The following is a 25,530-nucleotide window of genomic DNA, read 5'->3' on the forward strand; positions in this document are numbered from 1 at the left end:
AGTCGTCACATTCGGTGGCTGCGGCAGCAGGAGAAAATTCAGCCTGTGACATTCCGTAGGCCACCCACCACTTGAATACACTCTTAATGTCTTAGGGCGGAGGATCTTACAAGCCGCGCATCCATCCTCCTTGTGATGAGCAGCAAGCACCGGTTACACCGTCTGTGACCCATCTTTCCAAGGGAATTTGCTCCTACAATTAGGGCAAAACCTAAATGGAGTCCTCTCCATAGCTGAGGATGGATAGAGTGACGAAGACCGAAAGGGAAGGAAAAGGCATTGTATAGAAATGTTCACCCCGACCCCACTCTCCCTACTGTATAGGCCAGCGGACGGCCCAGCCACATGGTCCGCAGCACTGACTGGATCACCGTCCGAGTTCTTGAAGGTCTTCGGTGGAGGTCTATAACAGCAGTCGAAACAAGGGACGGATAGGGGGATATGGATATTTTACATGTAATTATTCGACGAAAGGTCGATTGGACAATAAGCAAAGTGTTTGCCGAGCTCCACATCAAGGCGACTAGTATGCTGGGCGGGGGAAAAAACAATCCGAGTGACCTCGACGCATGAGGGATTTTGGGTACACATCACGTAGGGATAGTGTTACAGGCAGGCCCATGTCGATTCTCAAAAGACAAGATGCAATACTCTGCATTAACCACTGGATGTCGGACCATATGCACAGCATACAATTCTACGCAGATCAACAAACAGAATAAAACATATGGGAGCGTTTTAACTGTTGCACAAATGTATGCAATTTGTCAGCTCAAGGCATAAATCAGTTTTTAAAAAAATTGATCAGCAGAGTTGGCCAATTAATTTTTTCTTGATTAGCAAACAAACCCATTTGATTAGCAATTTTGTACTAATGTTTTAATGCCACCAGAAGATACCCAAGAAATAAAATGAGCAACAATACAGCAGTTTTGTATACCGCTGAAGACATAAGTGATACAAGTCAGGCCTTCCAAATTCTTTCTGTAAAATGGTGCGTCACCACAAACCCACTTTAGTTTGGCACACTGTTGCCACCCAGTGGCCAGCTATGCAGTGAAACCTTTGACATTTACTGCATACAAAGTAAAGTTTAAATAAACATTCCCAACATCCCCTCTAAATGGTACCGGCCCTTCTTACAGTCTACTGGACTAGGTCAGTGGGTGAAAATATTTTGCGAGCCCTGGCTGAGTGTCTGTAAAAACGATACATGCATATGAATCGACACAAATAGATATGATAAAAAGGCTCTGAAAACAGTTTGGCAGCCCTCTACTGCAGGTGCAAATATATCATGCAATCGTAATCAGTGCAAAGTGAGATCTGGAGGCCAACTAAAGTGTACAGTTTTGCAGTAGGTCTGTAGACGTAGACTGGATGAACTATTGATCGCTACTTTAAATATCAAGTTAGCTTTGTGTATTCATTATGTAAAAGACTAAGCAGAGTGGATGGTGTAGCAGGCAGAGAACTGGGCAAACTAAGCAGAATATTGTACTTTTCAGCCATCTCACCTTTCAGGGTAGCGGGTATAAACCAACATGGTAAGATAGAATGTCAAGGAGTAAGGGATCAGCTCATGGGTTGAGCACCAGTTGCAACTTGTATGTACCGAGCAGGCCCCAGGACTAGGTTTGCCATCAAAGCATTTGGCCCCGTGGTCATGTACATTTTCAAAAGTGTCCACTCCTCAATATGATGCATCTTCCCCATCAAAATGAAATCTAGTTGACACCAAGATTTATACACACTTCACTGTAAAGCATGGAGACAATGCAGTGTTTTACAGTAGCAATACTGTAATTATGCATTATGTAACCCATTACATTTTTACAAAATGAATTGAAAGCCCTTTAAAAAGAAAAATAACTAACACTTTGGCAGACAGGATACAGTTAACTTAACAGTATTATCCAGATTATTGCTGGTTTAATGTGTGCAGCACTCCCACAAAGGCCTTTTGCCACATGAGTAAAGGGGGTGATTACTGCTGCACACTCTCTCCATTAGCCCCGTTTGAACTTGTAGTGAACAGAGAGGGTGGAAGAGAGCTCTGAAGGCAAGAGGAACGCACCATGAGCTGTGCATTCATTAAACGGGGTAACTTAAATAGCTAACTTTGCTACACAAGTGCCAATTTAATTAGCAAACCTACAGAATTGCATAGCAAATTGCTCCGCGACACTGCTCATTTTATGCCTTGCAACTTATGTGGTTCAGTGAGACTTGGGTTAATGGCTCAAGTGATCTAGCTACACCCACCCCAGACAATTGCACAATAAATTTGCTTTACGTACAAACATGCACTCACTTAAGTGGTGTACCTGTTCGGGTTAAGGTGATAAAGTCCCCTCCGCACAGGTTCCACACAAGGACAAACCTGATGTGGCATTTATAAATTGCTTGTACACAAGTGTTTCTAGGTACAACAAGACAGAGGGGGAGGGGGGAATACAATCTTGAAAGGCCTTGTGTCATACATATTGCGCACGTGCAGGGAAGAGGGAAGGTGGAAAGCACCAGGGGAGGCGGAAGCGCAGTTAACTGCCAAGAGCAGCCAGCGGGTGGCTCAAGTGCAGAAAGAAGGGACTGTACCAGTCCATGGGCCTCTCCCCTACTCTACACCTGGCTCATATCTTGACAACCTGTCAAGTAGCAAGGTTGGTTAGAGAGCCCTAGTGTCATGCCGCCCATCATGTATTGCAAGCCCACCACTGTTGTGATGTATAATCAATATAGGGTTGGTTCCAGGTGGCATCATATCTGTATAACCCAATGAAGTGTTTAACCCCTATGGAATCTGTGCATAGCCAAACCCACCAATTCCAATAGGCTTCGTAAACTGATATGGTTTGAGGTCATTGATGACACTTATGTTAAGGGTTCTAACCTGCGTGGTTTCTTGGTGCTGTGTAAAGCATGGGGGGGTGCAAGCACACTGATGTGCTGTTGGCAGCTTCAGTTCACACCATTTGCTGAGCATAGGTGTGTTTTTCAGTTGGTAGCAGCCATGTGCTGCTGGGTAAGGCTATGTGTGATTTATTTTGTTGTAGTGAACTTTGTGCAGTTTGTTCTGTAGAGGTATGGTTGTGTTTAGGTCAGAGTTTAGGTGTATGCAGAAGGAGTTTTTTAGTAGGGTCGGTTAGCAGCAGTACCCAATCCCCCCCCCCATGGATAATGTTGATCTTCATTCAAAGGAATGACGATGAAGTAAAGCCCTAAAGAATCCTTCACCCCAATTTGGGAGTGAAACACTTACCTTAAAATTCTTATTTGGAATACTGCCATTAACACTTACCTGCCATGCAATCCCCTGCCAATCCTCATTTGTTGGTTCCACATAAGGCACCAACAAAAACGCAATGTCAGGCACATTAAAACATTCAAAATAACCAGACCACATTATGCCAGTAGCACCACACCCCCAACAGATAATGTAGTAAAAACTAAGTCAGACTAGCATTAATGGCTCCAAATGGTCCGTTCTAAGGAAGTGGATTTAGAAGCTAGTGTCCAAAATGGCGGGGGGCACTGAGCGAGAGCAAAGGCAATCTAGCCTGCCAGGCAGTTCCCATCAAGTAAAGGAGTGTGCAATTTGCAGAAGTCAGCTGACAGCTCACATGAGTCAATGTTCCATTTAAGACAAAAGGATTAGAGTGGATTTAATAAAAATTGTTATACATTTTATTGCGCGCAATTCTTTTTTTTAAGGGAGAAAAAGTAAACAATTGAAAATATAACTAGTAATTACAAGTGTGATCAAAGTGTTTATACTGATGGTATGAAGTAGCAAGGAGAATCAAGATGAAAGGGGGGGGGGGTTAGGAATCTCAGCTCTGGAGGCTGTGTAACTACATGTATTCTCACCAAAGTGCTAGAAAATCTCCAGTTGAGAAAATCATTTTTATTCAATCTGCTCTAAACCATACCAAATTATAAGAGCACATTTAAATGGAAACCAGGAATAAGTACACCCTTGTTGAAAAGCCCACCGACAGGGTGCAGATTCTCCTGTTGCTCATCGTAGCACCTGAGGGCAAAGAGCAGCAATCGCCATGGTCTTTAGCGCAAGCTTTTCACAGGAGTACACTTTTTTAAACTGCTTGGTGTGGAGACACGTCTAACACTGGACTGGTCCAAGGATTACTTGAGCTCAACTTTTACAGTGTAGTTATTTGCCAACAGCACAGAGTTGGAAGGGGGAATTTTTACATTAACGAATGTTGGGCGATTTGCCACAGGTACCCAAGACAGCGGTTCATATCATGCCCCACTTTGTGGAGCTAAGTAAAACAACAAAGGGGCTCCCCCCCCCCCACCCCCCCCACCACAGCCCACACAGACTAACCCAAATTTCACATGCATTGCCTTGGAATGGCCAGAGTGGTACTTTGGAATCAGTTTGCATACTCCTGAAATCAAGCAGCACAGGTTTGCATGGCACAAGCACACAAGGCACTTCATGGATTTTCAATGTTGTCAAAAAGTATCGATACCCTACGTATAAAAATCAGGACGGGAAGTGGGAGAGATTAACATAGGAAAACTGAATGAGCAGCCATTCATTGTGTGGCAACATTACAAAAACCAGGCTGTAGAGGAGATTAAGATTGTTCATGTTCATCAGCTGGTAAAAAAAAAAAGTTTAAAAAAATTAAGGCAGTTCTGAATCAACCAATAAATGAAGTGTTTGGGCAGATCCTTCCTCGGCCTCTCCATGCATTTAGAGGACTCTGCATCAGGTGAAGTGGTCCTGTGAGACATTACTTGGCCTCAGTGGCCGCCGCGCAGTGGATTTAATGCCAGTATGCCTGATACTGATTTTGCCTAAAAGGCCGGCGCGGCCTTCCAGTACCACGATTCCCAGAATACTCGATGTAGCTGGCTACAGGTGCATTGTTCTGCTGGGTGTTGCGGTAATTTTGCGTTCTGTAATTTGGCGGGTACCTATAACGTTTGCGGTCTGGTGCATACTTGCTTCCTTGAACTGCAACACCACCAGGGCCGGTGACATGTGCCGCCTGTGAGCCCTTTTTGCCTTTCACCAAGTCAAAAAGCACCTCTTCGCCAGTGCCCAAGCTGCGATACGCCTTCCTAGGGTTGTTCTTTTCCACAGCGGTATGGTGGACAAACACATCTTTATTATTGTCCTTCCTTTTGATGAACCCATATCCATCATGGACGTTAAACCATTTAACAACGCCAGTAATACCCTTCTCAAGCACCTCAACTCCCTTTGCGTTAACAGATGTTGCCGGTGTCTCAACAGGAGTCGCATCTGAAGAAAAAAAAAAACATCAGTTACCCACAAATGTAATAATGACCAATGACATTTAAATTAAACGCAAAAATGACAGCAATGTCGGGTTTAGGAAACCCAGTAAACATGGAATGTAACCAGAGCCAACGCTGTGGAAATTTACGAGTGACTGTAAAAGAAAGCTAGGTGTGGGAACTAACAAGAGGGTTTAATGTAATATTAGGGTACTTATGGTAAGGAAGAGCCATTATCTGAATAGGAACTGTAGAAGTGATGGGGCAAGTCTGATGTTGACAGGGGGTAGTTTAAGTCTTCTCGACAGAGAAGGCCGGTTTTATGATCTAAAGACAGATTACCAGACAGATCCCAGCAGAAAAGATCACTTCCAACTTTACAAGAAAACAGGCCAACTAGAAAAATGAAAAAAAATATGCAACTGGATAAAATAATGTGAATTTAACAAAGGGGTGGGGGTGAACTAGAAGTACACATGGAAATTATAATTTGACGCAAGATTAACACCCAGAAAAGAGTAAGGATTTAAAACTTCGCATTAGACCATATCGTGGAAGAGACCTTAAACCCAAAGTGACACTGTAGTGAAATCCTGTAACTGAAACAAATAAGAATAATCCTTCTGCAGTGGAGTAAAGTGTCCAGGTGGAGGTTAAGTATTTTATTTACGTACTGAAATTAGGACAGAGCGGAGAACCCACAGTGAAAAAATAAAGTGAGTTGTAGGGGAATCGACGTGAAAGGAAGATGCAATGCAGTATTTCAGCCTGCGCACATTTGAAAGAAGACACACGTGGGGGATATGTGCGATGTTAGCACCCTGGGTGGAAGCAACAAAAAAAAACGAACTATTGTTCAAAGTGGCCCGATATTACACATTCAGTAATCTCAAACCACTCATGAGAAAATGGAAATAAAATAGGTTCCCACAAAAGAGGTCCAGAGTACACAGGTGTACCGGGAAATCTCAGCTCCCGATAGGCCAGTCCACCCCCGACCCAGGGTGCAGCGGTCTACCAGAAAATCTCCAGAGCTCCCTAACGGCATGTCCACCCTGCAGGGTACATAAGCCTACCAGGAAATCTCCAGCGTTCCCTATAGGCCAGTCCACCCCTGCTCAGGGTATAGGCCTAGCGGGAAATCTCCAGAGTTCCTATGACCAATCCACGCCTGGTTAGTGCCACTTAAAAGCCAACCATCAATAGCCGGTTAATATCACCATGGCAGTGCCTTTGCCATGCCTACACAAAAGCCCAAACGGTCTACTTTAACCCTCTGGGATCCATAGTGACTGATTTACTGTGTTCATACAGTGCTGTGCCACCCATTTTAGGTGAAGCAACTGTTCACATGTATAGAAGGGGAGAAAGTAAAGTTGCAAGCAACTAGCAGGGCCTTAATTCCCTTGCCCTTCAGTTCTCTGCATGCACATCATGTCCTCATATATGCAATGTATGGTTTAGTGTTTGTACTTGCCAGTATGTGTTACTCGGCAGTTAACCATACTTTACGCCAAGCCTACCTCTGGCAGCCCGGCCATGGTATCCCATCATTAAGAGCTTTGTTAGACTGGAGGGGAAGCCACCAGATAAGTTCTGAAAAACCTTAACAGCCCGTTGGAATAGTATATCATTGCGTGGTCTGTGGTGCTACAAGGAAGAGTCATCAATAACCATCTATACTTAACAAATGGATAATGCCAGTGTATTCACAAATCATGTATATTGTTATAAAACTGTTCAGTACATAGTTTTGCCTTACATGATGCTCAACAGAATGCAGACCACCACAAAGTTGCACCACCTGAAACCCAACCCTTGGCGCAATGAACAGGACAGAGTTCATGTTACGTAGCAGCCAAGAACCATCATTGTTGCCTTTTCTCACTGTTGCCCAAATTATTCAGAAAGTAAAATAGAAGCATATTAAGTGGTCCATTTTGGAATAACCCGCCAGGAACGAAGAAGAAATATATATTCTAGCGCTGGGAACGTAATTTGCGCAGTAGGACCAGCATTACATTCTATGGCAATGGACAAAGAAAAATGTGATCTTTAAAAACGAGCATAAAATGTACACACAATTTCCTTTTCCCAATAGTTTCCTAAAATAAGGAATTTTGTTTTGGGGGCGGAAGTGCTGCTGAATTTGCTTTGGTATTCCAAGACTCCACTACTATAGCAAAGATGTTATATTATAGGGTTTCTAAATCGTGGCACAACACGATGCCAAGAAGCTAGAAAGTATAGTTTAACAGGGGTAAAACATGTGAAGCTACTAACTAACCAGATATGCTTCACCCGCCACTGACATCCTATAAATATACAAAGCCAGCCGCCTCTAGTGAGCCCACATGTTTAACCAAGCAGTAGGACCAGACTTCATGGATTGCTTTTGTTAAATACAAAGCACTAACAAATTATGACAATGTAATGCACGACCAATTTGGTTTGTTATCAAAAATCTCAGGTCTGATCAACCTAACCAAGAACTGATCTAAGCACGGGCATAATCGTGAAAACTTTAAAAAACCTCAACGTGTAAAATGAACAAGGAGAACCCAGATTTTTTTTAAAAAATGCATAATTGCCGTTGCAAGAAAAGGGTTCGTTGCTTGGTTGAGTGCAGGTCACGAGTCTAGGAAAACAATGCTAGTTCTAAAACAACGACAACCATGTCCTTATGCAATGATACAATTTAACGTAATATTCAAGCTCCGACACCAGGAGCAACACGACCTGAAAACGTAAAGCAATAGCTTAAAATAAGGAACTTCCCCCTAGAAAGCTGTTCTATTTAGAGTTGCATTGCTGCACATATAAACACTTGCATAACTCTGATCTACATCACACAAGGGAAATAATGAAAACGTGTAAACGCTAAAGAAAAGGGCTTAAAGATGGTGTTAAAATGTCAAGTTGCAAGCTACCAGTCAGCCAAAATTCCTACACCCGGTCCATTTGACATCACCAACGATTTCAGAATGAAGGTTAAGAACATCAGCAAGGAGGGATAGACATTGCATGAATCATCCCAACACACAGGGCAAGCGAGTAAGCAGACTTCAATAAACCAGTCAATGAAAGCAACAAAACACTGGTTCAGCTGGACAGAAGGAAGCCATTTCTCCGTTCAACAAAACCAGAAGTCAGTCAGTCCCAGGACTGCAGACGTGATACCACCCTACTAACCACAAACCAAGTCTCTAGTGCCTTGTGTTTCATGTATATACACTTTTGCTGATCTGACTATCAAACAATATGTAGACTAGACGGATTATTGCCCGTTATGTCTCAGCCTTATTCTTTGTTATCTGCACTTTTTAATGTCTTGCCTCCTGCAAGATGTGCCTGGATCAGTGATAACATGGATTAGGAACTAGGCTGACCCATGTGAGTACAGACATGGTCATAAAAGGTAGGAGAAGGTTACAAGCATCTGTCCTGGTTCCCTGCCATACTCCAAGTCCCAATGTCACTGTGGAACTCCCATACCTCCAACACTTCAGGCTCCACCAAGCATTCTAAAGGACCTATCTTGCTTACACACACACTATAGCATTCAAGATACAACACAATCTCCCTCCTTAAAAACAAACAAAATAGATGACACCCACTTCCATACCAAGACTAACACTCCTAACTAAACCATACCCAGTCTACCCTGGCCCGCCACACCAGGGTCTCAGTGCTGCCACCACCAAGCACAAACCTTGCCACACGTGGACAATGAAAAACAAACCTACATTCAAATCCCTCAAACTATTAAACTCCTTCCGCCAGGACTGCCACCCCTGGCCACAGGTCTCCCACACCCAAGCACAAACCTATGCCCCCAACCCTGGGTGACTTCACTTGCCAAATAGCATAACCCCAAAAACGTGGGACTACATTGGACCAAACCATGTCCAAGGCATACCAACTAAACACCAAAAACACCAACCATTAATTCACCATCAAACCGATACCTCCATCAAAAAAGGACCTAGCTTGCTTACAGACACATTATTGCATTCAAGATACAACAGAAGTCTATCCAGACACATCACCTCCTTCGCTTCACTGCAGGAAGTGACATCACCAATGAAGAAGCCGGAAGACTAGTGATGCCTTTGTGTGTGGCCGTCTAGTCACACGCCACATACTTGGCGCCAGAAAATCTAGGTGTGGGGAAAGGGTGGAACCAACTAGTCTGAACGCCTACTTGAGGATCCGGCCCATCTGACCCTTTGAAAGTGTCCCTAGACTGCCCTGTGGGCAGACCAGCACTCTCATAGGCTACCATACCAGATGCAGTGCCGTTCTGTGTTCAAGACAGGAACTTAGGTGGCCACCAGCTCGTGTCACAAGTCACCTTCTCCACAAATCCCAGCTTCAAGGAATCATGCCCTGGAGCAGCGCCTGTGACTGGCGGGTGTCGCCTGTGTGCTGAGACCGTCGCTGGAACGCTTACTCTGAAGAGTTGTGCCTCAGCATTTCTTCGACGGGTTGCATCTTGCTGCTGCACCCAATCTAAAGACCAGCCACAACTCATGGGCACCGCTCACTGGGGCCAACGGTTGAAGAACAAGCCCCCTGACTATCCAGTTGTGTGAAAGTAGGAGTTGTTTGGGGGTAAGTAAATGCAGTGCATTTGTCCCCTTCCCATGTAATGCAAGAAAGCATTTATTTTCAGCAAAATAGTTGAACTACCCATAACACAAGTAAACTACAATTTAACTGCCAAGACCATTCTGGTGAGAAACATTGTTGCTCATGTGACTTTTGGGTACAAGGTCTCTTAGGAGTTGGATTGCTTATGTGATGTTATCTGGTAGTTAATTTTACGGTTTTCTCAAAGGGCCCATAATTAACGTTAATACTTAGTCTAAATTGAAGTGTGCAATGCTGTGAACTCGTTTTGAGAGCCCCTTGGACTTGGTCAGGGCCTCCTCAAATCTGTCCGCAATGCCAGATATTAATCTTAACGGGAAGGTGTGCCGAGAATGGGACTTTGCCCTTGGGGGCTGGATGGTGCCAGTACAGGGCCAACCTGTAAAAGTGATTTTTGAATGCCTGCTTGAGAGCTATGTGGCCGCCAAATGCACCATCATTGCCTGTATTGTGTGACACTGACTTTCCAAGTTATAGTTTCCCTGGTTTGAGCTTTATTTTGCCAACACGAGCTTTATTTTGCCAACACGACGCCCAATTTGTGCTACAATCTGCAACTATATTTGCCACCTCACATTTAAGAGGTAAAAAGGTGTGGTTCTTAAATGCCTTTTGGAAAAGGCCATCTTCGGTCGGCAAAGGCACTACAAGTGACAGCATTTGTTAGGTTTGTGAACAGTGATGATCCTCGAGAATATGAATACCAACAACCCCCACATGGGGCTTAACTGTGGCAAACTCCGACCTGAGCCTAGCAACGGAGATGTGTGGGAGCAATAACTTGCCAATTATGACCTCACAGGTTTACTGGACTTTGCACAGCCTGATCATCCCACATTCCCCAAGGGGGGACCATGATCATGCTGCGGATAACCTATTCACGTCTTTCGTCTGGATTGTTACTACTGTGTACCAACACAAATGCAGTGAAGCATGGGAACGAGCACTAAAGCAACGTCCAGAAGTACACCTCAATGTTACTTGTAGGTTGACGAGTTCGCTAAAAATGTCTTTTGGGGTGGTCGCAAACTCCCATTCCTAAGGGTGGAAAGGGTGGAGAAGGCCACGAGAGGAATGCAGTGTGAGCTGTGCGTGTATTGAACAGGGTCCGACCCCAACGTGTCGGTTTAATTAACAAACCTACAGAATTGTGCCACAAATTGCTGTGACACTACATTTTCTGCCTTGTGAGATGCATTGAAGGGCAAGATCTCAGTTTGTCCGAGATAAAGCTTAAACAAAAGCACTGCCTCGTCAATGAGGCAAAGGGCACTAAGTTGAAGGGGTTTGAAGGGGCACAATGCACTCCATATTTTCTTGTATTTGTTTATTTGTATCGCGCACCTAACCCTGAGGTAACTGGGTGCTGGAAAACTAAGTGACAGTGAACATACTAATAAACATACATAGGTGTTCAACAGGTGGGTCGACCAGAGGTTACAGGTAGGTCTGAGTCAGGACAGCAAGTACATTTACGGGCAAATCAAGGTCAAGTCAATTACAGTTAAGGTGAATCAAGAAGCTGGACAGTGAAGATAGAGTACAGATCCGCTGGCAGCCGGGAGTTATTCTGGGAGTGCCAAAAATCTACATCAGTTACGGTGGCCGATTTTAGTCCCCCCTTCCCCTCCAAGACCCTGCTACGGGTGGGAAGAAATCAAGAGACCAGTAGCAGTTGGGTTGATGAAGGTTTCTGTGAAGAGGGAGTGTAGGAATCATCGCTTCACTGGTCCAAGTAGAATGATCCCACTGTTAACCCGTGCTACCGAAACATACCCACCCATGACTGGGGTTTAAAGCACCCATGACTAAACTATAATAGTTGGTAGATTAGTAATCTAGTCAGACCATTAGTTTCATCTTCAGGTAGCTGTCAGGTCACGACTGCAGAGTGAAAAGTTGGAACCTGGCGTTTGCAAACCAATGATTTGAAGAAGGTTGAGGTATTGGTGGGAGCACAGCAGTGGGACTTGCAACCTCCAGGAAACACGGTGTTAACCAAACCTAGTCAATACAATTAAAGTCCCCAGGGTATTCGAGTTCTGTCTCCTTCCCCATTCACGTTATCACATCCCAAGCAGAACTAATTACGTTATTTCTTAAAAAGTTATTAAACCTTATTCTTGAGTCCTTATTGCTAGCTAAGTGTACCTATCCAGAAGACAAAACTATCCCTTCTGATGTACTCTCCCTAGTCGGATGCTGGTGTATCGACTAATTGGGGAAAAAGGGGAATGAATGAATGATACCTTCCCTAGCCTGGCTCACTGCTTTCCTATGCTAAAAGGCTGCACACTAGGGTCAGTCAACAGTGGATTTTAAGTGTTGCTGGTACTGCGGAAGATGTGTTGTGACGGGAGAGAAACAACCGAACTGCCTGAGAAGGCAAACTTTGAAAGCAATACGAAGTTGTCACATAACAGAAGTGGACAAGGAAAACTACCACAAATGAGATGAACTACCTCTGATCTATCGGGGGCCTCATCCACCCTTCTGAAGACACCAAAGCCAAGCCAATACTACTCAGGCTACAAGTTATGTGCAACAGGACACAAGAAAATGTCCAGATATTGTGGAGGATGCCCGCACCAGCTAAAGCAATTAGAAGACAGCTATTAAATGAAATGTTTTGTACAATGGGATAAATGTCCAAATGCAATATTACAATGGGTCCCAAAGAAAGCGATCAATAGTGAATCCCGCTGAAACCGGTCGACATTGGTTGGATTAAGTTGCCATCCCAACCTACCAGATACACAATGACCTTGGAGAAATCTGGCATATAGGACATATAGAAGTTAACGATTTCAGTGGATTAGTTCCACGAGACTGTGGCTGCTCCATCGTATTTTATAAGACACACGAAAGGTCGGCAACACTATTAAAATCCATGGTTTGACCATAGTGTGCAGCCTTTTAAAAGCAGTGAGCCAGGCTAGAGAAAGTATTCATTCTTCCCCTCCCCCCTTCTTCCCCAATTAGTCGATACACCAGCATCCGACTAGGGAGAGTACATCAGAAGGGATAGTTTCGTCTTCTGGATAGGGACATTTAGCTAGCAATAAGGACCCAAGGACAAGGTTTAATAACATAATTAGTTATGCTTGGGATGTGATAACATTAACCAAACCTACAAAGTTGGGAGTACCAAGAATCTGGCAAAGCAGGAAATCTAGCATGTTTCTTCTGTGATAGATTGTGGAAATTAACAGTATGGGTTAGAGTGGAAAATAGGACTGTTCAGGAAGTCTCAAGGACTGTTCGGGAAGTCTCAGTGACAAGGAGCGACAGTACTTTAAGAGTCACGGTTTGTCAAAATATCCAACTATAGAGGGAATATTCTGTGGGTTTGCGAGGAAGAATGGCTGCTGAAGTTAGAAAACAGAACAGATGTGGTGCTCAGAATCTAGAATGCAGTGGTTTATTTCGGGAGCCTCTGGTTCTAAAGTTATTGTGTAACAAAAACAACGCATAGAAACAGTTACAATGCCAAGCACACATTTTAAAACAATCCACAACATTGTGACCCTACTATTGTACCCGTTTATTCACCATCTCATTCCCTCGAATCCTTGTCTGCACTCAAACCCACTGTCCCATACGTTCATTCTCCCTACTCGCCTCACCCCCTTACCCAGTCTCCATACCTGATGACACCACTCCCCCTAATAATATGCATAGTTTGAAGCACTCGCCCCCTGGGTGTATGTTAACTTTGTATCCATGTGGCTCCTACATCCTTCTCAGCAACTATTTGAAATATAGCTACATTAATAGCGGTGGAGACATTTTCAGTTAGCCATTACAGTAATTTTCTTTACCTCAAACTCTTCTGGAAAGAAATTAATCCCAAATGGAATTTGTACCAAAACATTTTCTTTAAACCGACCAATTCTATACGGGTTATCATTAGCTATGTTTTTTGATAGAACTTCGGGTAATGAAGTAGGTTGTAAAAGGCTGCACATGCCACTAGCCATAGTCAAGAGGGAAGGCTCCTGGAGAGCAAGAAAGTGCGCGCGGGGGGCATCAGAAACCATTGCCTAGGAGCTGCTCTGGGTTCGGCCACTCACCCTTCTTGACGCGCTTCTGGGGGGTCTTCTCCTTGGCAGCCTCCCGTGCGCTGCGCACCCGGTGCTTGTACGGATACAGGGGGCCGCACGCCTCCAGCACAGCCCTCAGCCGCTCCCGGTCCACTTTCAGCAGCGCGTTCCTGCCCGGCATGTGGAAGGCGATCACCAGGCTGTTCCAGATGGCGGGCGTGATCCGCGTGTCCTTCTGCAGCAGCTTCTCCTCGCTCAGCCGCCAGGTGAGCGCGTCACACATGGACTCCGGGCGCCAGCAGAGCTCGCCGGCCCGGGACCAATAGACCGGGCCCAGCGGGTCGCCCCACTCCGGCTTCAGAGCGACTACTGCCCCAGCCTCCAGCGGGGCCGCGGCCGGCGCAAGCTCCTCGCCGCCGTTCTCTTTGGGGCCGTCTGCCGTTTCAGGAGACCCACCCTCCCCGCTGCCCTCAGTCCCTGGCACCTGGGCGTCCGGGCTCTGCTCCCCCGGTTGTGCATTCGGGGTCTCGCCCCCGGCTTGCGACACTCCCCCCTCGTCTTGTTTAATGGAGGCCTCGCCGTCTGCATTGGAAACCTCGAGTCCCTCTGCTTCACTGTGGGCTGCCCCGGCGGTGGGGCAATCCCCGCTTTCCTGGCCAGCAGCCTCCTCTGCCGGTGTACCGTTCTCCTCCACGCCGGCCTGCTCTCCCACCAGCGTGCCGGGCCCCCCGTCGCTAGCGGGGGCTGTCTGATCCGCAGCCTCAGCCCCTTCCTCTCCCTCCCTGGGTACCCGAGGCAAATGTCCGAACTCGGCCGCGTGCTTGGGGCCGTGCACCACGAGGCAGTGGGCAATCTCCTGCTTGTAGAGGTCCGTGGCGAGCACCCGCAGCTCGGGCTCGGCGCCCTCGCAGAACTGCGCCCCGTAGGCGTCCAGCAGCTCCCACAGGCCCAGGCTCAGCTGGAAGCTGCCGTCCCGGGACCCGCTGCTGCACGAGGGGGCGTTGGTGAGCATGGCCCGCAGCTCATCCTCCGGGAGTTGGCCGATGTCCTCGGCCGGGACGCCGGCCGATGCCAGCCCCTCCTTCAGGCCCTGCAGGAGAGGCTCGGCAGCGCCGCTCAGGCACTCGGGGTGCGGGCTCCAGCAGGAGAGCTGCACCACCCGCGGCGCGCCCTGCAGCATCACGCGCCGGTCGCCCCCCCAGAAGCCGCCGTCGCTCAGGATACCCCAAAGGCCATGGCCCTCAGTGCAGTGCCGCAGCCGGGGCACCGGCATGGCAGGCGGCCTCGGCCGCAGGGCCTCCGGCGTGTTCCTCATCCGCGGCAGCATGGGCGGCTTCCCGCCCTGGGCCTTCAGGGCCTTGAGAGCGGCGTGCGCGCCCGCCACCGAGAGCAGTCGGCCCTCGCACACTTCCCGCGGCACCTCCCATGGGGCTCGGTCGTCCGACCGCCAAAGGTGCTTCACCGTCACCAACTTCGCCGTGGCTTCTTCCATGACCGCCCGGCAAAAGACACAGACACGCCCGAAACACGCTCAGTCCCCGCACTTCCGCCTCGGCCGCTCCTATTTCGCGCCAAACTGAGGCGGGGACGTGACCCCCACGCTGTCCTATCAGAGGGCGCCACTCTCACGCCATCGCGGCGGCCATATTGGCACAGCATCTTCGTGACACTCCGCCCGCTGATGCAAAGGTTTTTCATCATTATTTATAAATGGTCAGCCTAGTATCCCAAGACACTTATGTCAAACGTTGTGATAGTTTTATGTGTGAAAAACTATATTTTAATTTAGAAAAATAAAGATACGTTAACAAAGGATTGCAAGCCGTACTTTCTTTCTTTACTCCTCAGACTGCTTCCTATAGCAGAAAAAAGACTCAGTCCATCAACGAAATACGTGCTGCGGTAACCGTTCCGTTATTCTGTAACCACTCTATTCGAACTCAGAAGTTGAAACCACTGGCCGTAAATGATTCCGCAGCCGTAAAACAGAGTCACGTATGAGGGTCACTGGGCGCGGGGGAGTGGGTCAACGTCCTTGGCCACGTATGGCCTGACTCTAATATGGCGACTGCCATGATTGTCACGCACGCTAGCGTGGAGCCTCTGCGTCGCCTTCCTCTTCCGGGGCTTTCACGCACGAGGCGCGAGGACACTAAGCAGGCAACGCAAATTCATGAACCCCGTTACATGACATCTCTCAGCTCGGCCGCCGTTGTCCACCGTTTCCCCCGTCTACTTTCCTCAACTCACGGTCGCCAGTCACCATTACAAAACGTTCCGAGCCGCTGTTGGTGTGTATGAAGGGCAGCACATAAACAAGTCGCAGTTTAAAGCTTCGCAGTCACGATGAGCGCAGCGCTACTTAGGCCACAGCTAAGGTTGAAGCAACTTGGCAGGCTCCAGGTTGTGCTCCAACATCTGGGTATGTCTGTGCACACTGCACCAGAAGCAGAAGTTCTACTGGAGAAAAAGGGCTGCGCTGGAGTAATAACATTGAACAGACCCAAGGTGTTGAATGCCTTGAACCTCTCAATGATTCAACACATTTACCCACAGTTAAAGGTGTGGGAGGAAAGCTCAGAAACGTGCCTTATAATTATAAAGGGAAGTGGCGGGAAAGCGTTTTGTGCTGGCGGTGATATCAGAGCGCTTACAGATGCTGGAAAGGCCGGGCACAGTCTGACAGAAGACCTTTTCAGAGAAGAGTATATTCTTAACCACGCTATTGGCACATGCCGAAAACCATACGTGGCTCTTATTGATGGGATCACAATGGGAGGTGGTGTTGGTTTGTCAGTCCATGGAGATTTCAGAGTCGCAACAGAGAAGACCGTCTTTGCAATGCCAGAGACAGCAATAGGTTTATTTCCCGATGTGGGGGGTGGCTACTTTTTGCCGAGGCTTTCAGGAAGGATCGGCTATTACCTGGCACTTACAGGATTCCGATTGAAAGGGCGTGATGTGCAACACGCTGGAGTCGCGACCCACTTTGTGGAATCTGAAAAGATACCTGCCCTGGAAAAAGATTTAACAATGATGATTTCACCCTCCAAAGAAGATGTTGCCTCCATTCTTGACTCTTATCACACAAAGTGCAAATCTGGCGATGCTTCTCCATTCATTCTTGATGAGAATATCGAGAAGATAAACAGTTTGTTTTCAGGAAATAGCATTGAGGAAATCTTTGAAAACCTGAAGCATGACGGTTCTTCCTTTGCGTTGAAGCAGCTTGAGATTCTTCAGAAAATGTCTCCAACATCTCTTAAGGTAACATTCAGGCAGCTCACAGAGGGTGCGTCCATGAATTTGCGTGATGTACTAACAATGGAATATAGACTCAGCCAGGCATGCATGAAGGGACATGACTTCTATGAAGGGGTCAGAGCACTGCTGATTGAAAAAGACCAGAATCCGAAATGGAAGCCTGCTGTGATAGAAGAAGTTACAGAAGAATATCTGGACAGTTGCTTCAAGTCATTGGGAGCCAAAGATCTGAAATTGTAAATTGAAACATAATGATTGTGATTTGTCCTCCGTACATGCCCCCGGCATTGATGAATAGAAGCTATTAAGAAACTTGCTTGTGGGCAACTCAAAAAAAGTTAGGATTCTGACAGAGTTTCCTGATGCTTCCCAGCCTCGGGCCATACATTATCATGAGTGGCAGGGAAGAAGTGACATGTCATTTCAAACACTATAGAATCGTTCAAGTGGAAGGGATGATGATGGCAATCCCCATCTATTGCTCTTAAACTCTCTCTTATGGGCATGATCATTGCAAATGCTTTCTTTTTATGCGCTTTGGCTATACCTGTCAATCTGTTACTAAAATGTGCATAGTTAATCATAGAGGAAATATTTTTTCAAGAATTACATTAACAGTTGTTTAGTTGAATACAGTAGCAGTTTAATGCACTTCTACAACATTCTGGAATTCAATTGTCTTTTTGTGGCATACAGTAGATATTTAGTACGCAATTAAACAGTGATTTGTACTTGCCTGACTAACTGAAAGTAATACTTTCACATTTATTGTGTTACCTAAGAGAAAATGAGTCACATGCATAGTTTACACACTTTCAACTTGTATGACATTTCCTTTTTTTAAATGAATAATAACATGAACAATCGAAAAAAAGTTAGCACTGTTCCATTGCATGAGACACTTGCTTTCAAATGCACAACCCACGATACTTGTATGCCCCTTTTCCTTGTCCCAGTACTTGTGCGATCCCAATCTCTCTATCAGGCATACATTACATCTCATACCTCCCCCATCTACATACATGCTAACATTTGCCATCTTTGGGAGGGAACATTTCTTGTGGAAAACGTGAGAATTCTTTTTTTCCTTTTGTGTTGCATTGGGATTGGAATTATTTTAAAACAGAGAAAGTAACAAATAGCAATATTTTTGTAAAATAAAATGGGTTGTCTCCCACCTAAATCGGGAGGGTTAGCATGCGTGTATGCCTCTTTAGGGAGAGCATATTATTTCCATTCACCACAATATATCAGTTTTAAGTTTCCTGCAATCCTGACAGGAAACAGGCTATCCAATTTATTGGATTTTGCAATCCTGCAAAAGGCAGCACAAGCGGCTGTAAAAAAAAAGCGCTAAAAAGCAGTTTTTCTAAAACGTCATCAAAAGGGGCCGTTTTTTGTAAAAATAACAGTAAAAAAAAAGAAGCCGGGCCATGTTCTCAAAACTTTTTTTTTACGCAAGTAACAGAACGAGCAATCATATCTCACCACCTGCGCCTCCACAAAGGAGATCAGAAGGGGCGCATCCTATATGTACCCATTCTGGTGGCATTTTGATTTTGTATTTATTGATTTATAGAGCGCTTTACACCAAAGCGCTGTACAATTGAACAACTTAATACATGAAAACATAAACAATATAACGGTAGAAGCAAATTACAATATGAATCAGTCAACAAAATAGTGAGAAGATCAATTAACTGAAGGAAATAGGGAGAATGGTGGAGTAGGACTGGGTGGAGGTAGGGAGAGGTGATGATGAGTAGGAGGAGGGAAGGGGAAAGGTGAGAGTGGGGAGGGAGATAGTCAAGGGCAAAGATAAAGGAGGGAAGGGAGGCAGGGGAGGGAGGGAGATAAACAAGGGGAAAGATAAAGGAGGGGGGGAGGCAGGAAGCGGAAGGGGTTTCAAGGAGGAGAATGGAGAAGGAGAGATTTAAGGGAGGTGCGGAATGAGGAGAAGGTGGGGGTAGAGCAGATTGCAAGAGGAAGGGAGATCCAGTGCAGGGGGGCTAGGAGTTGGAAGGAGCAGAAACGGGAGGAGGCACAGGGGGACGGAGGTACAGTGAGAAGAAAATGGTCAGCAGACCGAAGGGAACGGGAGGGCGAGTAGAAAGAGAGGAGGCAGGAGAGATAAGGGGGAGCAAGACCATGGAGAGATTTGAAGACAAGGCAGGGAAAGTGAAATTTAAGTTGGGAGTGAAATGGGAGCCAGCCAAGGGAAGAGGGGGATGTAGAGATGGAGTAGCGGGAGGTAAGGAGACAGAGGGTACGAACAGCAGAGTGGTAGATAGATTTGGGGGGGGCAAGGTGAGAAGTAGGTAGTCCAAAGAATAAGGATGAGCAGTAGAAGAGGCGGGAGAAGATGAGGGAGGAGATGAAGAGTTTGGTAGCATGGAAGGTGAGAGAGGGACGGATTTCAGATTTTGCGAATATCGAAGAGGTGGTAGCGACAGGTGAGAGAGATTTTTCAGCTCTTTTCGCAAATCAGAGGGTGTTTGCACATTTAAAAGCGCATTACCGAATTTAGAAACAGGGAGCGATTAGAATTGTGCAGAGAACTAGGGCAACCCCAGGCACCTTCTTTAAATTGGCACAGGGGTGCCGGGTGCACATTGCATGACCAGGTCTTTACTGACCCAGTCATGCAACTTTTTTTTTTTTTAAGGGCGACAGCAGAGGTGTACTGTTGCTGTCTCACTTGCATTTCTTTTCCTCAAACGGGATAGAAATGCTTTTTTTGGATCACATTTTACAGTGACAGTCCCCTTAAGGGCCCGTCACATTGAAATGCACTGGAGCCTGTTGAACGTATTGGCCAGAGTGTGCTTCCAACACCAATATATTCAAGGCGGCTGGCAAGCTCACTATTTGTGCTACAGCTCAGCCCCATGGAAATGCACAGACCACCTTTGTGAATAAGGTAGCCTGCTCATTTCCAAAAATTGGCTTATCTAAAAATAGCATATCCTTTCATTTTGTTTAGATGCCCCATTTTTGGAGGATCTGGGCCAAAATGTACAGTTAAACAAAATTAAAAAGATAGTCACAGTAAGAGAGGGAAAGGAGAGAGAGATGAGGAGTGATGGGTCAGATGGAGAGTGATGAGCAAGACAGCAGAAAGGGAAGCAGTGGGCAAGAGAGCAGAGAAGAAGCAGCAGAGTTGTGGGCCAGAAATCCAGAGTGGGAGCAGAGGCTACAGGGGGGGCAATTGGCCAAAAAAAGGCAGTGAGCAGTCAATTGGAAGAAAGGATAAAGGAAGAGTGAGAAAGAATGGGAGAAGGGATGCAATATGCAGAAGTAGCAAGAAAAAATGAAGGACTGTAGACTGCGGGAGGAATTGTAGAGCGTAAGGTGCGAGTATGATTTGGAGTGTGACTGGAGAGTGCACATTGTGACATGGCAGTGTGACAGCACATGAGTATGTGCGTGACAGGTTCGGTAGTTTAAGTTTTGATGGGACATTGGTGAGTGTGGGGTGTTGGTGAGAGGTATGTGGGTGTTTGGAGATTGGGGAACAGAGAAAGGGAATATTTTCATCCATTATAACTTATAATGTTATTTTATCTCGTCTTGTACCGCGCACTGCTGCCACTTGCATTGTCTCTTGTCAACTTGGAAGATCTGTAATAGAAGGAGAGTTGGGGGGAAGCGGTTGTTAGTGGGATTGAGAGGGAAAAGAGCAAGAGAGCTTTGATGTTCTGTTAGTAGTTTCAGTTCGGGGGAAACCGGTCACTGAGCTTTCGGTGCTTTTTCGGTTGGTAAGCATCATGTGGTGTTCATGTATGAGTGTGCATGGGTGCTTTGTGTGTACTTGTGTTTGGTTTCAAGTTGGTATTGTGGACTGTGCAGTTTGCGTTGCGGTAGAGTTAGGGGTGTGTTTGTTAGAGTTTGAGGGTGAGTATGCAGAATATTGAGTTTTTAGTAGGGTTAGTGAGCACAGACTGTCGGGAATACACCCAGATTCAAAGCATATGCTTTGTTGAAAATACACCTGGATTCAAAACATACATTGTGTTGAAATACAATTATATTCAAAGGATACCCGGTGTTGAAAGTACGTCCAGTTTCAAAGCATACACTGTGTTGAAATATACCCAGATTCAAAGCATACACTGTGTTGGAATTACACCTGTATTCAAAGCATACACTGTGTTGAAATATACCCAGATTCAAAGCATACACTGTGTTGGAATTACACCTGTATTCAAAGTATACACCGTGTTTAAATGCACCTAGATTCAGAGCCTATGCTGTGTTGAAAATACACCTAGATTCAAAGCATGCACCTTGTTGGAATACATCTAGTTTCAGCGCATAGATTCTGTGAGAGGATCCAGCAGTAGAAGAGAATGTCAGTTTGGGTCAGAAGGTTTGCCAGGTGCAATGCATTACCTACCCCCGCCTTTTCACATTGCCCACCCTCAGAAGTACATCTAACAGCAATACATTGCCCAGCCTCAGAAAGTCTTTCGAAGTGCAATACATTGCCTGCCCTCAGACAATTCATCTAAGTGCAATACATTGCCAACCCTCACAAGTCCACCTAAATGCAATACACATTGACTACCCTCAGAAGTCCATTAAGTGCAATAAATTGCCTACTGTGAGGGGTCAGTAATGCAAGGCGGACAACTGCTTGTAGATTTTTCCAAATATGCCGTTGTATTAAAGTAAATAATTGAAAATAAAGCCTAATTTGCCCAACTCTACCAAGGATGTCCCTGACTTTTATTTAGAAACAAATGGAACAATCTCTGGCATGCGTAAACTGTCCCTCGCACTAAACATCAAACATACAAAGCAGTTATATAGCAACACCATAAATAAACAACATTAACTCAATAACTAAGTAACCTTTTCTTATCCTGGGTAAGATCCTTTCCGCCAGGATTCCAAGTTTACTCAAAATGTTCTTCAAAGGAACAGAAAAGTCTTGAACCAGCTCTTGATATTTCCAAGTTAAAGAAAAAGTACATTAAAATCCACTGGACGGATCTCTTTTGTCCTTAGGTGAAAAGACCCCTTTCCAATTTCCAGTAAAGAATAGCACCAATGGTAATCCTGGTTATGATAAATGTTCTCTCCTTCCAACCAACTTTCAACAGTTCAAAAGAAGGTGCAATATTGCCCGAATGTCCATAGTACACAGTTCTTTAAGACTTCTTCAATTCAGCTTTAGTGACAACTGTTTGTTTATTCATTTGTATTGCGCTCCAGACCCAAGGGTATCAGGGCGCACAGGTTACAAGGAGATTCTCAACTTAGTTACACAGTAGAATAAATGATACGGTACAGATACATTAATGAGGTAGGCACAAGGAGAGCATGAAGCATTACATTATACGTTGCAGAAACAAGCATATGGTAGACACCTCACGATGCAAATGGAGTGAAGCTAAGTTGAAGAAGAAAGTGGCAGCATTGGTGGCAAGGGGAGGTGGCCCCGTGGGGTATACTGTGTTAGATCATGGTGGCCATTGTAGAGGACTGAATGCAAGGATAGGTTGAAGTTTAGCAATCAGTAGACTTCTGCCAGTTAGTGCAGTTGGATCCGAAGTTCTGGTATGATCTTCTCGGATTGAGGGTGGCAGAGAGTTCCAAAGCTGGGCCGCTTTAAGAGGAAAGCTGCTGCCTCTCACCTTAGATAGTTTGAATCTGGGGACGTGGAGGCAATTGGTGTTGACTAGTCTGGAGGGTCTAGTGGAGGTCCTTCTGTGGAATCTCTCTGATAGATATCTGGGGGCCGTGTTATTCAAAGATTTATGAGTAAGTGACACGGTTTTCAACTTGATTTTGTCGTTTGTGGAGAGCCGGTTGTTTTGTCGTTTTGTCTCAGAGATATGGTCTCTCCTAGACATGCCGCGGGCCGATCTAAGGGCATTGTTTTGGAGTGTTTGGATTTTCCTGATGAAAGCTTTGTTGGAGCCAATGTAGAGGGTGTTACAGTAGTCGAGCCTGGACAGAATGAGGGCTCTGGCCAGGATGATACAGCTGTTGTTAGATAGGAACGGTTTGGCAGTTCTGATAAGTTTACAAGTGTAAGCAGAAGTGGAAGCTAAGGTATTAACTTGTTTGGTGAAGGAGAGGGTTGAGTCGAGGTACAATCCAGGGGTTTTCACCTCGTTGGCCACATTGATGAGGTTGCCATCAATAATGAAAGAAGCATATTCAAACCGTAGTTTCTTAAGGTTGGAAGAGGTACCCAGGATGATGATCTCTGTTTTGTCATCATTCAGGCATAGGCCATGAGTAGCCATCCATACCTGGATGATGAGATAAACTCTATTCACCAAGGCCAAATCCTTAACATAATCCCCTGAAAGTGGGAGGAGAATCTGTGTATCATCTGCATAGTTAGTGTAGGTGATACAGAGATTGTCTAGATTATCGAAAAGGGGCTTAGTGAATATGTTATATAGCGCCAAAGAGACACAGGATCACCGGGATACACTGCAGGTGATGGGGAGAGGATCTGCAGCAGCTGAGGGAGAGAATGCCCGCATAGTCCTCTCACTTAGAAATGACTCAATCCAGACTATGGCCTCCTTGGAAAAGCAAGCAGCTGAGTCTAGGTGGCTGCATAAGACCTTGTGGTCCACAAGTTCGAATGCAGCCGAGAGGTCAAGGAAGAGAAGGAGGGCTGATTTCCCTTCGTCCCTTAGCTCATCAACTTGGGTCTTCAGGTCGATGAGGGGCGTCTCTGTTCCGTGTTGTGGACGGAAACCAACTTGGCGTGCTTCTAGAAGGTGGTGTAGTTCCAGCTACTTCTGGATTTGTATGTAGGCAATCTTATCTAGAATTTTTAAGAGAAAGGGTACGGTCGTGATAGGCCGGTAATTGGTAGGTATCGATGGGTAAAGTGTTTGTTTTTTTAGTAAACGGAGCATCCATGATTCTTTGAGGTTAGTGGGGATGATGCTGGATGCAAATGAGGCGTTATGAGCTTGGAGACAAAGGGAGCTAGGTCCCTTGCTGCATCCTTGATAAGCTGGGCTGGGCAAAGATCGCCCTGGCAGTTAGAAGGTTTGAGTGAAAGTATAACTTTTTCAACCTCAAGGATTGAGGTTTTAGAGAAATTGAAACGAGTGAGTGGGGTGTTGGGTGTGATGGGAATCTTGGGGCGAGTGTGTGGGACGTTAGTTGGAAGAGTGTTGGGAGGCGGTGAATTCAAGGGCGGATTCAAGGATGCTTTTTTTTGGGCTATTTTGTTCTGGAGAGTAGCTACTTTGTTAGAAAGCGCATACTGGATACCAGAGCACCAGCTTTTGTCTTTGGTACACGTGTCAGGCATGGAGGTGGGGGGTTCTAACTCTTTAAGGATTGTGAATAGCTCCTTCATACTAGAGTTAGCTTGAGAGATCTGGTTGTTATAGGATTTTTTTTTGGCCAGGCAAATTTCTTTTTTATAAAGGGTGGAGATCTTGGTGAGTTTGGTTTTGTTAGCTTCTGATGGGAGTAGTCCCCAGGCGGCCTCGCATATTCTTTTTTTTGCCTTAAATCTTTTAGGTATGGGGTGAACCATTTGTTCAGATGGATTTTGGGCTTGCTTGGTCTTAGTTTAAGCGGGACAATTATATCTTGCGACGTTGCCATGATTTTATTATACTCTTCGACCAGTGTTCCTGGATCAGTACTGTCTGGAAGGGAGTTGAGGGTGGGGAGGATAGCCGGGATGAGTCTATCAGCAGTGATATTCTTTTTGTTTCTAGTTAATGTGGGAGGGGCAGTGGAGATCATGATGGGGAGAGGTCTGGTGGTGGTAAGCGCAAATGACGCAAGGAAGTGGTTTGTCCAAGCTTCTGGGGAGATGGAGGTAATATTAGCATGGCAATTATATTCGGCCACCCAGTCTAATATTCTTCCTTTGTTGTGAGTAGGTGCAGTGACTCTTTCGAGTAGGCCGAGTTCAGTCAAGATGGTGGCAGTATTTGTTGCATGTTTATCAAGAGGATCATTAAATCCCAAGTTGAAATCGCCAAGGAGTAGAACTTGCGATGTGTTTTTGAGATTGCTTCATAGTATAGTGGAGATATCCTCCTCAAATGTCCCAATGGGACCAGGTGGTCTATAAATCAAGTGTATGGTTAAGGTTTGGGAGTTAACCAATGGTAATTTAACTGTGAGCGTTTCACAAGATTGGAAGTTTTGAGAGGGGGCAGGTCTCATGGAGAGGCTGGATTTGAAGGTAGTGGTGATCCCTCCACCTCGGGCCTCATGTCTGTCTTGTCTGAGAATGGTGTAGACATCGGGAACTGGTAACATGAGTATAGGGCCTGCTGCAGCATGTAACCAT

The 25,530-nt window shown here is 45.7% G+C and overlaps 2 protein-coding genes across 2 annotated transcripts; one reads left to right on the forward strand and one right to left on the reverse strand.

The window, feature by feature from the left end:
• Nucleotides 1-3,664: 3,664 nt before the first annotated feature.
• On the reverse strand, nucleotides 3,665-15,571 carry LOC138528648 (uncharacterized). The gene is made up of 2 exons (XM_069640467.1): nucleotides 14,004-15,571; nucleotides 3,665-5,281 (listed from the first exon to the last, which is right to left on the reverse strand). The coding sequence occupies exons 1-2, from the start codon at nucleotides 15,463-15,465 to the stop codon at nucleotides 4,800-4,802; spliced, it is 1,944 nt and encodes a 647-aa protein (XP_069496568.1). The 5' UTR covers nucleotides 15,466-15,571; the 3' UTR covers nucleotides 3,665-4,799.
• A 458-nt stretch (nucleotides 15,572-16,029) lies between these two features.
• LOC138528649 (3-hydroxyisobutyryl-CoA hydrolase, mitochondrial-like) lies at nucleotides 16,030-17,968 on the forward strand. Its single transcript, XM_069640468.1, has one exon. It carries the CDS (start codon nucleotides 16,320-16,322, stop codon nucleotides 17,475-17,477), a length of 1,158 nt encoding a protein of 385 aa, XP_069496569.1. The 5' UTR covers nucleotides 16,030-16,319; the 3' UTR covers nucleotides 17,478-17,968.
• Nucleotides 17,969-25,530: the final 7,562 nt, after the last annotated feature.

The sequence above is a fragment of the Ambystoma mexicanum genome, chromosome 7q, assembly GCF_040938575.1.
Source record: "Ambystoma mexicanum isolate Mex_15411 chromosome 7q, UKY_AmexF1_1, whole genome shotgun sequence".
Lineage (NCBI taxonomy): Eukaryota > Metazoa > Chordata > Amphibia > Caudata > Ambystomatidae > Ambystoma > Ambystoma mexicanum.

Coding starts and splice junctions, on each gene's coding strand:
- LOC138528648 (XM_069640467.1), bottom strand. CDS start 15,465: ATGGAAGAAGCCACGGCGAAGTTGGTGACGGTGAAGCACCTTTGGCGG. Junction 5,282..14,003: donor CCAGAAGCGCGTCAAGAAGG/GTGAGTGGCCGA, acceptor TTTTTTCTTCAG/ATGCGACTCCTGTTGAGACA.
- LOC138528649 (XM_069640468.1), top strand. CDS start 16,320: ATGAGCGCAGCGCTACTTAGGCCACAGCTAAGGTTGAAGCAACTTGGC.